The sequence below is a fragment of the Charadrius vociferus genome, unplaced genomic scaffold (genome assembly GCF_000708025.1).
Source record: "Charadrius vociferus isolate BGI_N301 unplaced genomic scaffold, ASM70802v2 scaffold72, whole genome shotgun sequence".
NCBI classification, from domain to species: Eukaryota; Metazoa; Chordata; class Aves; order Charadriiformes; family Charadriidae; genus Charadrius; species Charadrius vociferus.
The window spans coordinates 2,335,996-2,349,375 of record NW_009647830.1 but is presented as its reverse complement, the minus strand read 5'-3'; the positions used below and the strand labels follow the sequence as shown (position 1 = coordinate 2,349,375).

The window sequence follows — 13,380 nt, the reverse complement described above, 5'->3', positions numbered from 1 at the left end:
AAACCTTGGATTTTCACTGTTTTTGAAACACTTCAATCAAGAGTGTCTGAAGTCAAAACCTGAATTCATACTCCAGTTTTACAACTGGCCCGTGCTTTTACAACACTACTGAAACCCTTGACAATTCTAGCACCCAGAATACGATATGTCTGTAGCTCATCCCTAGGACCTGCCAGGTTATGAGAGATCTTAACTCTTAAACTCACTGCATACCACGTGAAGTGCTTAGCACCTCCAAGATTTGGCTGCTTAACAGGAAGCTTCCTAAAACCACAAATGTATAGACTTCCAAATGCAAAAAGTATGCATCAAACAGCAAGAAAAGCAATAATCTTGTTGCACCTGTATATACATTTTAGGCTTCTTTTTGGGGGGGGCTTTTTTTTAACATATATATTCCAAATTAAATAAGTAAAACAGGATCTCTCTCCCTGCCATTTTTTTCTTTTTTTAAAGGAAAAGCATATTTTCATGTTTCATTTCATAATTAAGAACAGACCTACAGACTGTTTTTTCCATTTGATTCCTATTTTCAAGCACAAATACAGCATAACTTTATTAAATAATCCTTCCCTAAACTCCATTTTTTGCCAACTTTGTCAGGAGATTATAATCCTCAGAGAAAATAATCAAGATTCCATATACCTTCCATTATAAATCTCACTTTCACTCACTTCTTGCCTTTCTCCATCAAAATGCCTATACAGAAAACTGCCTAGTTTATTCTAGAGACTACAGAGAATCATCCTACGAAGACCATTTCCTGCAAAATATTTTTGAATTACAGATCAATAAAATAGCTCCAATGAAATTCTTTTTTACCGATAACCAAACATTTATGTCCATCTATCCATCTCTAACATTTCATCAGTTGTTACTGATGAAATTATTTATTTCACGATCTAACCTTTATCATAATCAGTTTCATGTAATTAGGGCACCAGTATTTATTATATTTTCTAGGTGGAGAATGGGTACAAAGAAACTGAATGAGGCCTAATTTCACACAAGTGTTTATCAACTTTGCTATTGCACCTTCACAATTAGCTTATTACTTCCTCTAAATGTTCAATATACTTAAATTTGTTTCAAAAAGCTGTGTATAGCTTATGTTTTAAAAAGATAAGCAGCAAGAGACAGAAATTACTGAACATCTAATTTCAACAGTTATAAATCAATATTGCCACTTTCAAATATTCAGGAATTACGAGTTTCAAAATATTCAAAAGGAATGTGCTCCTTTCTGATAGCCTTCTGCTATTAACATTTGTATGGGTCAAATTTCAATTTTTCTCTGTAAAACGCAATTAGAATCTTAGTTAAGAGAGAAGTCCAGGCAAGATGATAATATTTCAGACGCTAAAGATTTAAGAAAAGAACATAAATTATCGTGAGATTTGGGATGTAGGGTGGGAAGACAATGCAAAAACTCCACAATAGTCACCAACATGATTAATACAGGGATTTCCATTCAGTTTTCTCAGATAGCCACAAGTCCAGGGCCACAAATGACTACAGCAGTCCCTTATTTCTCCTTTCAATTCCTTTATGTCGGTTCCATATTCTTTAGAAAGCAAACTTCCTTGCCCTTGTAATTCCCTTCTTTGCTTAACTTTCTCCTTCTATTCCATTTTTCTTCATTTTACAACCTTTATTTCTCCTGTGTCATTTCTGGGTATTTTCAAAGTAGCTGATGTTCCCTTCCCCTTCTCTCCAAACACATCTACTTTATTGGGATCAGGAGAAATCATATATATGCATGTCATCTGCAAGAGGGTGCATGCATGTACAAAAGGCAAACATAGAGTATTGTGCTGCTTCTTGAATTTCCAGACCTGCTCTTTAAAAGATACTCTTATCTAAAATCTGTCTCACTATCAAAATTTAAAAGTGCAGCTCTGTGTACATCAATAAAAGGCATATACTTTATCTAGTTAGGTTTATATAAAGTATAGTATAAAACTAGTTCAAATGTGTATCTTCACTGTTTGGGACGTGCTGTATTTTGAGTTAAAGTTGAAACTAATTTTTGGATATATATGCTAAATTAACTGCTTTCGTATTATAGTCCAGCTTTGCATTTTTAAAAAGTATATACATGTAGAAAAATATGGCAGGACAGTAGGCAGAAGAACCATTGCTACTTCACACAATTCACTTCACCTCTTATTTAACAAATAGTGTCCCAATTCTTCAGTTGGCTTCCTGCAATTCTAGGGGGATGCCCATGTAGTTTTCACTGCATGATACAGTAGGTAGAGTGTTATGTTAAAATTAATACAAAGCTATTCAATCTGCACAAATGGTTTCTGCAGCTGCCAAGCATTTGACAGAGGCGTAAGAGAAAGCAGTTTAAACAATTAAGCGCAGTCTGTCTGCAGCTGACCTCTTATGGCCATATACTGGCAAAAACTTCACCTAAATTGCACTGGGACTCTGAAAGTGGAGCAGTCCACCAAAGTATAACAACTTGCAGTACCTAAATGTTGAGATAAGAGGAAAAAATAATCAGAGGCAAAAAGAAAACCACTTATCTTCTCAAGGGAATCCATCAGGGCTCGGTGACAACACATTACGTTTCTTAATAATCTGAAGCACAATGTTGCTAAAGGGATCATGTTATAAAGCAGGAATATATTAATTCAGGATTGTCCGTTTAAAAAATTCACTTCTCCCATGTATTTCATTGAAGCACCCTTATAATAATGGAGGATAGTATTTTCCTTTAGTGCTTTTAAGCCTTGTCCACTAATAAGTTTTGACTTCCATTTGAACATCATTTCAATAAATTGAATGCCTCAATAATTCTGTTTCTATTTTAGGAAAAAAAATAGTTTCTAAACAGAGGACTAATCCATCTGTTTACAACAGAGCTGGTTTTGAACCCAAACGTCTGTTTAACAACAAATGTGACATTCAACTTTTACCCTAGAGAACCAAAATGTTAGCATTCCCTAGAAGGGTGGACTAATGAAACATGCTTTAAAGAATATTTTACTACGGATTTTGTATTTCAAGATTTCAGATAATTATTTATATGCATTTAACAATAATAAAAAAAGGAAAAAATAATTATTGAAAATATAAACACAAAATTAATCCATTTAACATTTATTTTGAACATTTTGCTGAGATGTATTTGTTCCTACAAACTATTTTACTCTTCATATAAATTGTTTTGAGGAATGTTTTCATTTCTAAGTTCTGTTCTCATATCTAATTTATTGTTATTTATATTGGTAACATGTTTGTAGATGCCTGTTGCAGGAAGGATGTCATTCGACTGAGGGCTGTTCCACACATATCAAGAGACAACCACTGCCCCAAAGCGCTTACCATCCATTTTGAAGCAAGAATCAACAAGCGTGGTGAAAAAAGATAAAGGACAAAGTAGCTGGGTTACAAACAAGTGATCTTCCAGCTACATGAGATGATGAAAAACTATGTAAAGGTCCCTGACCCTATGAATATTATTCTTCTATGTTCATCACATTTTCAGTAATTACAATGCCTAACCAAAAGTAGTTCTACCCCCACAAACAAGGTGACACACGGGTTAGAAGTCTGCCACTGGCTTTGAACCAAGAGAACCGTCCTGCTGTTCAACAATAAAGGCTCACACCTTTATATGTCATCGTCCCACAGTCAGACCCTGATGCTGAAATTACATTAAATGGCTTCACACTACAGGGACATTATAGCATACAGGTATTGATAAGGAAAAGAGAGGATAAAGAGATGGTGGTTAACTGATTAACATAAATAAGTTAATAAAAGTTACATCTGTACATGAAGCGTAGAAAAGGAGTGGAGGTAGCTGAAAGAATAAAGATCTACTGGATAGATAAGACCGGTACCCTGACTACAGCACAGGTAGGGGGTGATAAAACAAAACAAAAGACCATGTATGCAGGGCAGTTATGAAAAGTCTTGGAAGGCTGAAAGCTTGGATGCGGTGCACCGAAACAGGAAAAAACAGGGGAAAATATTGAAGAGTGAAGCCATCAAAAGAAAAAGCAGCCAAGATTATACTAGCAGCTGGCTCACTTAAATGAGAGTGGTTTTGTATGCAACAATATATATCTGAGAATATTTTTAGAATTTATTCTGTGGTTGATATTTTTCTCTTGAATTAAATTTAAAAATAAAACATTGGCAAGGACTCGCATTGATTTTTAAGGGATAAAATAACATAAGGGATAAAATTCCATTTCCCAAATCCTTCCAATCTCCATATACACATATCTATGTCAATATAACTACCCACATGCCAAAAACTTGGAGATCGTTACCTGGCCAGGCTACGAATTAGCATACCAGGACACGTAACATTGGTTGAGACAAACAAAACCCAGTATCTTTCTCAGACATCAGGTTGCCTTGCACTCTTTCATGACTTGTATCAGTGATACAATGCAGTATTTCCCTCCCTCTCTCTCTCCCTGATCCAAAATGTAGAAATGTTCCAACAGCTCAGTTGAATTACCAAGTCTAAAAATTATTCAGCTTTTAAAGAGCAGTATCATTGCAGTATTGGGAAAAGTATTTTTCTGTTCAGTGGTTATAATTTTTTGTAAATCTTAAAATTCTCAGGAGAAAAAAAAGAAAAAAAAGGGGGAAGCATTGGAATGATGTTTTATTTCTGTTTATATAGAAATGGTCTCTGCCATCCAGGGCTGAATATTTACATTCAAGCAAATAATATGACACAAATAAAAAAGAACTGTATGCGAAAACCAGCAGAAATAATAGTTAATCTCTGCTTTTAAAATATATCAGAGGAAGCATACCTGTATACGTTGTGGTAAAGAGAGGCCCGAATCTGCAGGGACGATCTGTATTCGTTGTGCTGTCCCATCCATTAGTGTTTGTGTAACAGCTTCCTGGGAATGGGTAATCTAGAAAAAAAAAAAAAGAAACAAATGTAATGGATTGACAATTGATATACTTAAGGATGGATACACTACCTTAACGGACAAAGCCTTAAGATTTCACCAACTTCCGTTTTCTCTGCACAATGCAATGGGAAGTCTGACACTCTTACTGTATAAGGAATACAAATGCTTGTAATCTAATTTAATAGCTTAATTTTGCTAGTTAGATAATTCTGTTTGTTTCACTGTTTTAAACCCCTTTTGAAATACCTTCCAACTTGAAATTTAGAAACACATCAAGTAAAACAATTCATTGTTGACAAGTCCATGTAAGTCAATCAGACTGAATATTTACTGCTGTTGATGTTCATGAGGCATGTACTAAACACGATACCTTTCATCATAGCTGTGCTACATTTACACTAAAATATTTTTACCTTAATGGCTTACTTAAAGTGAGAAAAGAATTTTTGGTGTGGAAACACAGCAATTGGCCTTTTCTGTCCCGTTTCTGTTCTTCTGTTAAAGCAGCAAAACCAGAAGAACAGAATTTGATATTGGGGAACTATCAAGAAAGTTAGAGAAAATTAAAGAAATGCACAAAGGTGGCAAGAAGCATATCTTAAAACAAATATAAATGTCTGTGTGAATGCTCTCAGACACGATTTGTGGAAGTGCTTTAACAATTACCAGTATTTAAAAAAGTCTTCACGTGCTATAGCCAAAGGTATATGGGGGAGGGTATTATTCATTAATTTGTCAATAAAAATTAAGAAGTACAGCTGCTATTTACAGAGGCTTGATCAGAAAGGCTGGACTTTTTGTAGTATGAAGGAAGTTTGTCTTGACAGTTTACAGATACCTTCAAACTGAAAGTTTTGTCTTAAATTTCTGAGTAACTCCCTGAACTTCTTGCAGTTCAAAAACTCTGGAACATCCTGCAATTCTGTATTAATAATAATACTCAGTATTTACACCATCATAAAAATGTTCCTCTTCAACTGCCGCCCCCCTCAAGAATTAATATAGAGAATATATATCTATATATGCAGTAAAGGTACTGTTGTCCTGATCTTGCAACCACATGACCATGTAAATGCTACTACCAGCAGAAGGAGGCAAGAACACACAGCTGGAGGTGAGCGCAAGAAGGGGAAGGAGCGGTGGGTAAGACTTCCCCTTACAGCAGAAATAAAAGCTCTCGTCAGCCTAAAAGCTGGCTTTGAAATTTTACTTGAAAATGCATTACTTTTGGTACTAGTCTCAGCTCTTATAACCTACTTGCTCCCATCCCTTCAGCTCGGTAGGTAAAACTGGTCGGTTAGTTGTTCAGTGATCTGGAATAGGACACTGATGCAGGTTAAAAAGCAGCCCAGCAAACAGACAGACAAACAAAGGCTATTCTTAGCACAGATCAAACCTTCAATCCAGATCTCCACCATGCTCAGAAGCAGACGCATCAGAGCAAACAAGAGTGGGATTAAGCTGCTGGGGGAATCGCTTAAGCTGCCAGTGGCATCAAAAGAAATGCTTGTCAAACTACTGCCCAAGCCATTTTGGAACACTGCTTTCTAAAAATACCCAATTTTTCAGGAGTATGACTATTTTCCATATTCAAAAAATCCATCTACTTCTTTGCTTAAGTAAAGGACATAGAAGAGTTCGTTACACAGCAACATCGAGAGTTTGAAAGAGATACTTCCAAGCACTAAAATTCTGCATCAGGCCTCTCAAGTGACATGTACACGTAGTGATTTACAGGCAATTTGGAGTTTTAGGTGAATTTATCTTCGTTTTACAAAATAAGCTACATATTCCAGGATGGTTCTATGCTTGCTCCCTTAAAATGTCATGATCTACATGTTGTGTAAGGTAAAACTGCTCTTCAACCCCACAAAATGTCAGCTTGACAGTTTTACTTCTATACAGAATACATTTTTTAATTGCGGTTAAAAAAATACTGATAAGAATAACTGCAGTATTTGTTAAAAACTGTATTTTCTATGTGTATGACAGACTCTGTTTCGGCAAATATGTAGATTTCCTCTGTTACTGTTACCTGGCAGGACTGTGGAAACAAACCACCATATACTTAGTGTACCCAACCACAGATTAAAGAAAAAAGATTGCTGCAGACTCTTGGCAGACAACCTCCCCACATGAATCAAGGAATGTGATCTTGATGTATAAATATGAATTATCTCACACTCAGCAAAAGATGATTAGCAGTTCGCAGAATTTGAGAAAAGATAAATATTGTGCAATGCTCCACATAGGCAAGGCTATAAATTCTTTTTTCTTTTAAAGAAGTTTAGCTTTTATGCAAAAAAGCCCTAAATTAACAAAAACACATTTGTGAACATCATGATAAAATCTTTGTGGTAATTTTGTGTTTTAAAATGCTTCATGAACAAGAATTAATATAACAAAGAAATCAAAAACCTATGTTGCAGAACACTTCTGACCACTATTTCAATGAGACGCAGGAGCACTTTCCATTCTCCTCAGAATGAGAACACCTGTCTTTTTCCTTTCACGTTCTACTCATGTAAATTTTTCTTGTAAATTCAATTAAAACTATTCCAACACTCAAGAGAATTACAAATGCTAGCAAAAATACTGCTGAAGTTCCATTGACCTCAACCTATGGTTTTCAATGCTTACAGTGAACAGGAACACCACCATGCAATTACAGCTGGTAGGTCACAGGTAGGTAGGAACATACGGTATTACATGAAGACCCCTGTAAGACCACTTCCCTTGCTGACTCCACCTTTCAGGCAGTGCACTCATGCATGGCATGCACCTTTGACAACAAAACCCCACCCCAAAACCCAGGAAATATAGCCTTACACAAGGAATTATATTACCAAAAGAAAACTACACTAGACACGCCATTCTCACCTATAAAGAGGACAAGTGAGAGAAAGAAAACACCATACATCACATAAATCATTTATGTCCTTTGAGACAGCCTTCACAACGCTCAGATGCTATAACAATAAAAGCTCTAAGAATTCATACAGAATAGAATTAAACATCCCTCCCTCATCCCCACCCTTTCTATTTGAAATCAAGACTGACAGGAACTAAAATTACTTGAAAAATAAGTCCGTGTCTAGACAAGAAACGAACAGTGGATACTTCAAGCTAAAAATACCATTTATTTAAGATAAAGAAGATACTGCTTGTATATAATTTAAAGTGGTGCTAATTTTAAATAGACTGCTATGATTAAACTGTGCATCTCCGGAAGTTCTCTGGCTGCAGCACACAGATTCTGCACACAGGTTACAGAAAATAAAAACCTGAAGTTAGCAGAAACAAGAGTTCAATCTTCCTTTTGACTTATACCAAACACCAACAAATATTTCACAGTGAAGAGCATGGCAAACCTTTACTCATGAAAACAAAAATGACAACTGATGCAATTGCTTAATTGGAAAGTAAAAGCTATGCACTGACAATTCTCTTGATTGTAAGTTTTCGAAATGAAATCGAGCATAGCAATTCTACAACCAGAGGGCTCTCTGGAGACCACTACAGGCCCAAAAAGCAGAGCTGAACAGCTAGTCACTTACTGGAAACACTGCTAGATTTTCCTCAGCTTCATTTCTGTGGGGCAAACTTTGGCAAGAAATATTTCGCAGCCTAACTTTAAAATGGACATAATAAGTTCTTCTAGTCTTTCATGGGAGAGTCTCCAGAAGCTTTGGGTGTACTAAAAATGATTTTCTCTTGTAGTTTTGGGGTTTACATATCAGTCTCTGCATTTTATTATTCAATGTCTCTTAAATAGGACTCAAAATTTATGTACCTCTCCCATTTGCTGTTCAATAATTTGATGGGCCAGTTCCTCTGTGGTTGCCATGATCTTTAATCACCAGAATTTCCTGTCAAAGAAAGGAAAGAAGATGCTTAACATCTATAGCCTCAAAAGTAAAAATATCTTGGGGAAAATACAGTTCACATAAGTCAAGTATGTTCATAGTTGGCTGAAGGTGACATCCCTGCAGAATTTAAAGTGTGATTAAACTATAAAAGTAATAATTTATTTTCTATTTGTAAACTTCTGTGTCTTTTTACTCAAATAACTCACACAGTGACTTCCTATTTCTCCTCCTCTGTTTTGCCAAAAAGCAACAATATAATAAACTCCCTGTGAGAACAGAAGTGTATTACTGACCATGACATCAGCAGGGACATAAAAACTGAACAGAGACAGTTTTGTTAATGCAAATCAAGGGGGAGGGGAAATGTAACTTCTTCTGAACTCATACTGATTTTTTAATATCAACAGGAGTGCTCAAAGGCCAATTTTGTAATTAATAAGGGGCACTATTTGGGAGACAGATAATATTCATTTTTAAAAAATAATGCTGTTTTGCCATCAATACTGTAGTTGCAGTGTAAGAAGTCCAAATCTTCATAAGAAGAATTTTGTAGGATTTAACAGACACTACTATATTAATGCAGTATGAAGTATTCAGATGTATGCCTTGTTTGTTTGGATATCGATTTGCAAATATTCACTAGGCAGTACTTAAAAGGAACATACACAAATTACGAAGCACCATAAACACTTAATTGTCCTGACAAAGGGTGTATTAAAACCACTGTAACACCTACTTCTTATATAAACAAAGACAGAACCCTTACACGAAAGGATCTGTCTATATGCTAAATTTGCTTTGTTTCAAATATACGATGTACTCAGGTTATACAACCTCTTCATTGCAGACAAAGTTTTAAAGATGTTTAATACCAACACGCATATTCCTCTATTAACATAAGAATAAATGGCATCAGTATAAAGGATTTTTTACATGGTATAAAAGATTTATTTAATTACAATTATTAATATTAATTATTTACAATCAGGAATGGTGCTGTGACAGCATACAAAATGTTAGAATGCTAATGAAAGTAGTTACATATGTAGAAAAGGTATATATATAATTAGTTGGTTTTCACGCTACCTTTGCTAGAACTCTTAGGAACTATCTCCGACCCCAGTGATCTCTAAACTTTCCCAATCAACTACGCAAATAAAAACATTAACTCATTTTGAAGCTCATTCTGCTCTTATAATTGGAAAGAGATACCTCTTTTGACTAGGACAAGAACTGCAGACCTCGGAAGTGCGCGTAGCGGTATACTAAATCCTAATCCATGTGTGGAAGGGAAGACAATAGAAATATTTGGGGACTGTAGACCGTTCCTAATCACGCAGCAGCACGCTGCATTGTTAATTAAATTAAGACAAAAGATGACAGACATACACAGAAAACATATGAGACTGATGCTTATATTGAAAAGCATTATCTCCTTAGAAGATCTAATAAATGTCAGCACCCTTGCAGGAGCACTCTGTTAACCCACTTCTGCACGCAGTGAGCTGCAGCACAATCACTATTCACAGAGCACTTTGAAGTCAGCCAATGTATTCTATCAGATGTTTTCTTTTAAATAAACACTTACTAGTAACAAAATATCGCATTTTTTACACACTCAGTGCCAGAAATTAGTACTACTTCACAAAAAAAAAAAGACAAAAAAGACAAAAAAGAAAGAAAAAAGAAAGAAAATCTAAAAAGAAAAGTTTAATGTCTCAAAAGCAAATCAGAGAACTATTTAGTACGACAGACACTTTTGGGTAAGAGATATGGACTTTTTGCAGAGTTATTTCAGAGGAAGATCTTACTGTTTTGTGACAATTTGACGTACCAGAAATACTGTACATATGATATTTTGCAAAAAATTACAAGTAAACTAAGTTAAATGCTGAAATTCTAGTCTGATCTCAGAGCTGATGCTGTTTTAAGTGGGGTTTTAGACTAGAGACTGATGTCCCTTCCCACCCGTAATATTCCACAACCCAAAAATGCACTATTTTTTAGCTACTGAAACAACAAGAGTTGCCTGCAATTACAAAAAATCCCCAATATTTTGAAAGCAGTTTGATTTGCAAGATCATTTGACTGCCTCCATATAGGTCTGCTGTGCAGATATTTTCAAGGAAATAATAGATAACTATCTAATTTTGAAGTCTTACTTCAGTGAGTGTCTAGTTTAAAGAGCTATGCACAAGAAAGCTTATTTTGAGCATTTGAAACCAATTTTATGGAGAATACATGTTCCCCTATGTCAGCCATTCGAGACGGCGGAAACATCTTCCATTCTGCAATCAGTCTCTAGCATTTCCTACATTGTTTTCCCAAAAGAAACTAGACTACATTTATATAATTTTTTTTTTTCCATCAGAAAAACCAGGTCTATAATCTTTTGCATAACAAAGTATGATTACGACCCCCTCAATTTTAGTTATATTTATCAACAGAGCCTATGGCTACTTTAACTTTATTTTATCCTTTTCTAAAACTCCTAGTGTTTCGGCCTGTAGAATTAACATGTTCCAACAAGAATATTATTACCGCTATATCTGTGTTGCACCAACTCAGCAGCACATGGAAATGAACAATACAGCACATTGAAAAGAAAAGCTTAATTTATTGTTTGTCTAGTAAAAGCTTGTAGTCAAATACTGAACTCACGCAAGAGGCAAAATCCGGAAAATAACTTTTACAGAAATTGACTCAGACATGAAAAATAAAAAAAATCCTTACATCTTATAATTACATATTCTCTTTAATGTTCTCTGTCATGCAATTACGTTAAATTAACATACCAACACATTAATGTTTTTGCCACAAACTCAGTAAATGAAAAATGGAGAGATCTGATTTCTCTAAGTCTCCGCGACTACTTTGTCCACAGTCTTAACAAGGAAGAAAGGTCTTTTCTTTTTAATGTTGCTTACTCGATGCAACCTTATTGTCCTGGTCTGAAGTAAAACAGAACCATTTTTCAGTTCAGTAATTTCGCTTCTTAGCTAAACCTCTTCTAACCACTGAAATTAACAGCATATTGTGCAGACAATGTTAGCTCTGAGTGGTAACACCTATGTTTATAGTTGATCCCCAGGCATGGTATGCAGAGAGGCTCTTGCTTAGATTTACTGCTATAACAGCCAAGGCAGCTGACTTGGTGATGTGCCCCGTTGGAGGGTCGGAAGCGGAAAAGTGTAGAGGGGTCGCACCTATGGGGAGGAGCGGACAGAACAGGTCACCCAAAACTGACCAACAGGATATTCCATCCCATCTGCCTCATGGCCAGTATAAAAGCTGAGGGATCAAAAGGTCAGCCCTCTTTCTTCAGTAGCCGGTGTCCAAGGAGGACTCTGTCTGTTCGTCTGCCTTTGATCCCGATCCTGCATCCAGATCTGGAAATTCAGTTCCCGTCAATCACTGAATCCAGTCTGGGACTTCCCCAGTACCTGCTGGTGATGCGATCATCATCTTGGGAGCTTGATACACTTTTGTACATATTTCAGTATTTCCTTATTATTTTATTGTTAATATTTTCATTAGTTTAGTTCCTTCTAAACTCATAAGTCTCTTTCTCCGTTTCTCCTCCTCTCCTTGAAGAGAGAAGTTGGGAGAGCATCTCAGTGGCCAGTCTGGCCCAAACCATGACACTTACTCAATCAACTCTGTCTCCAGAAGGGCTAGCCCTAACCTATCTCTGGGCCTGAGTTTCCAGCCTCTCTCCCTGGTGCCAGCACTGGTACATTTGTGACTTCACAGCCAGCAGCAGAGCTTTGTTTTTGTCCGTGTTAGTTCTCAGCCCAAGGAATGACTTGCACTTGCTACGTTACCATGCAAATGCTACTGCTGTACCAGTGGTGGAGGGGAACTGTAAATCACACCTTCACACAAAAGCAGAAATTTACATCATCTTAAACCATCTGAAGTCTCCCATACTCTCCCACAGCTCTATAAATTGTTGCGAGATGAGCCTTGGAGATTAGACACACTTATTTTTGGATCTTACAGATAAACCTGGTGAAGAAACAAGAAACAGGACGGAAAAAAAAAAGCAACAGACAGCCACAGGACAAAACAGGCAACGCTTATGATGGTGAAGTGGCCTAGCAGAGACTTCTGGTCCATAAGCTAAGTACTGTACAATTAGAAGATTGACAGGGATCTCTCCTCTTTCCTCACCCCCTATTTCTAGGAAGAGTATTATTTTCTAATTATGGGAACCTTAATAGTCAAAGCTACTTTTAAAAACAATGTGAGGACAGAAGAGCAGTTATAAAAGTTTCACACACATGAGCTTATTTATAGCTAAACCCTGTATTCTCTAGTAGAAATACTCTGCATCACAGAGTTTTCAACCGCTTAGTAGTTAGCCCTCCAGTTAACAGACATGGACCTTTTCAAGTCCCAACACAGAACTAAACAGTGTTTCATTTTTGAGATATTGGACTTTGTCTTCTTTGCCATACTGCCAAATCCTCACCAACAGCACAGGGAGAATTTGTACTGGTTATGGCAGAATTCTGTATTGGTGCTAAGAACTGTCTGTAACAAGATCTGTCTCTTGTGAGCAAGACGAGTAGCTATGAGACAGAGCAGGTATTTTTACATTATTAATTCAG

General features: G+C 36.2%; 1 protein-coding gene across 3 annotated transcripts in view; it reads right to left on the bottom strand.

The window, feature by feature from the left end:
* NR2C1 (nuclear receptor subfamily 2, group C, member 1) overlaps positions 1-12,781 on the bottom strand; it is a 40,862-nt gene extending 28,081 nt beyond the window's left edge. The window contains exons 1-3 of one of the 3 annotated variants that reach the window (XM_009882595.1): positions 12,592-12,781; positions 8,692-8,767; positions 4,791-4,898 (exon numbers count right to left, since the gene is read on the bottom strand). In XM_009882595.1, coding sequence (XP_009880897.1) covers positions 4,791-4,898; positions 8,692-8,745 — 162 coding nt within the window. In that variant the 5' untranslated portion in view covers positions 8,746-8,767; positions 12,592-12,781. Of the gene's footprint in view, positions 1-4,790; positions 4,899-8,691; positions 8,768-12,591 lie in introns of those variants that run through there. The other 2 variants (XM_009882593.1, XM_009882594.1) reach the window with 2 other exon arrangements.
* Positions 12,782-13,380: the final 599 nt, after the last annotated feature.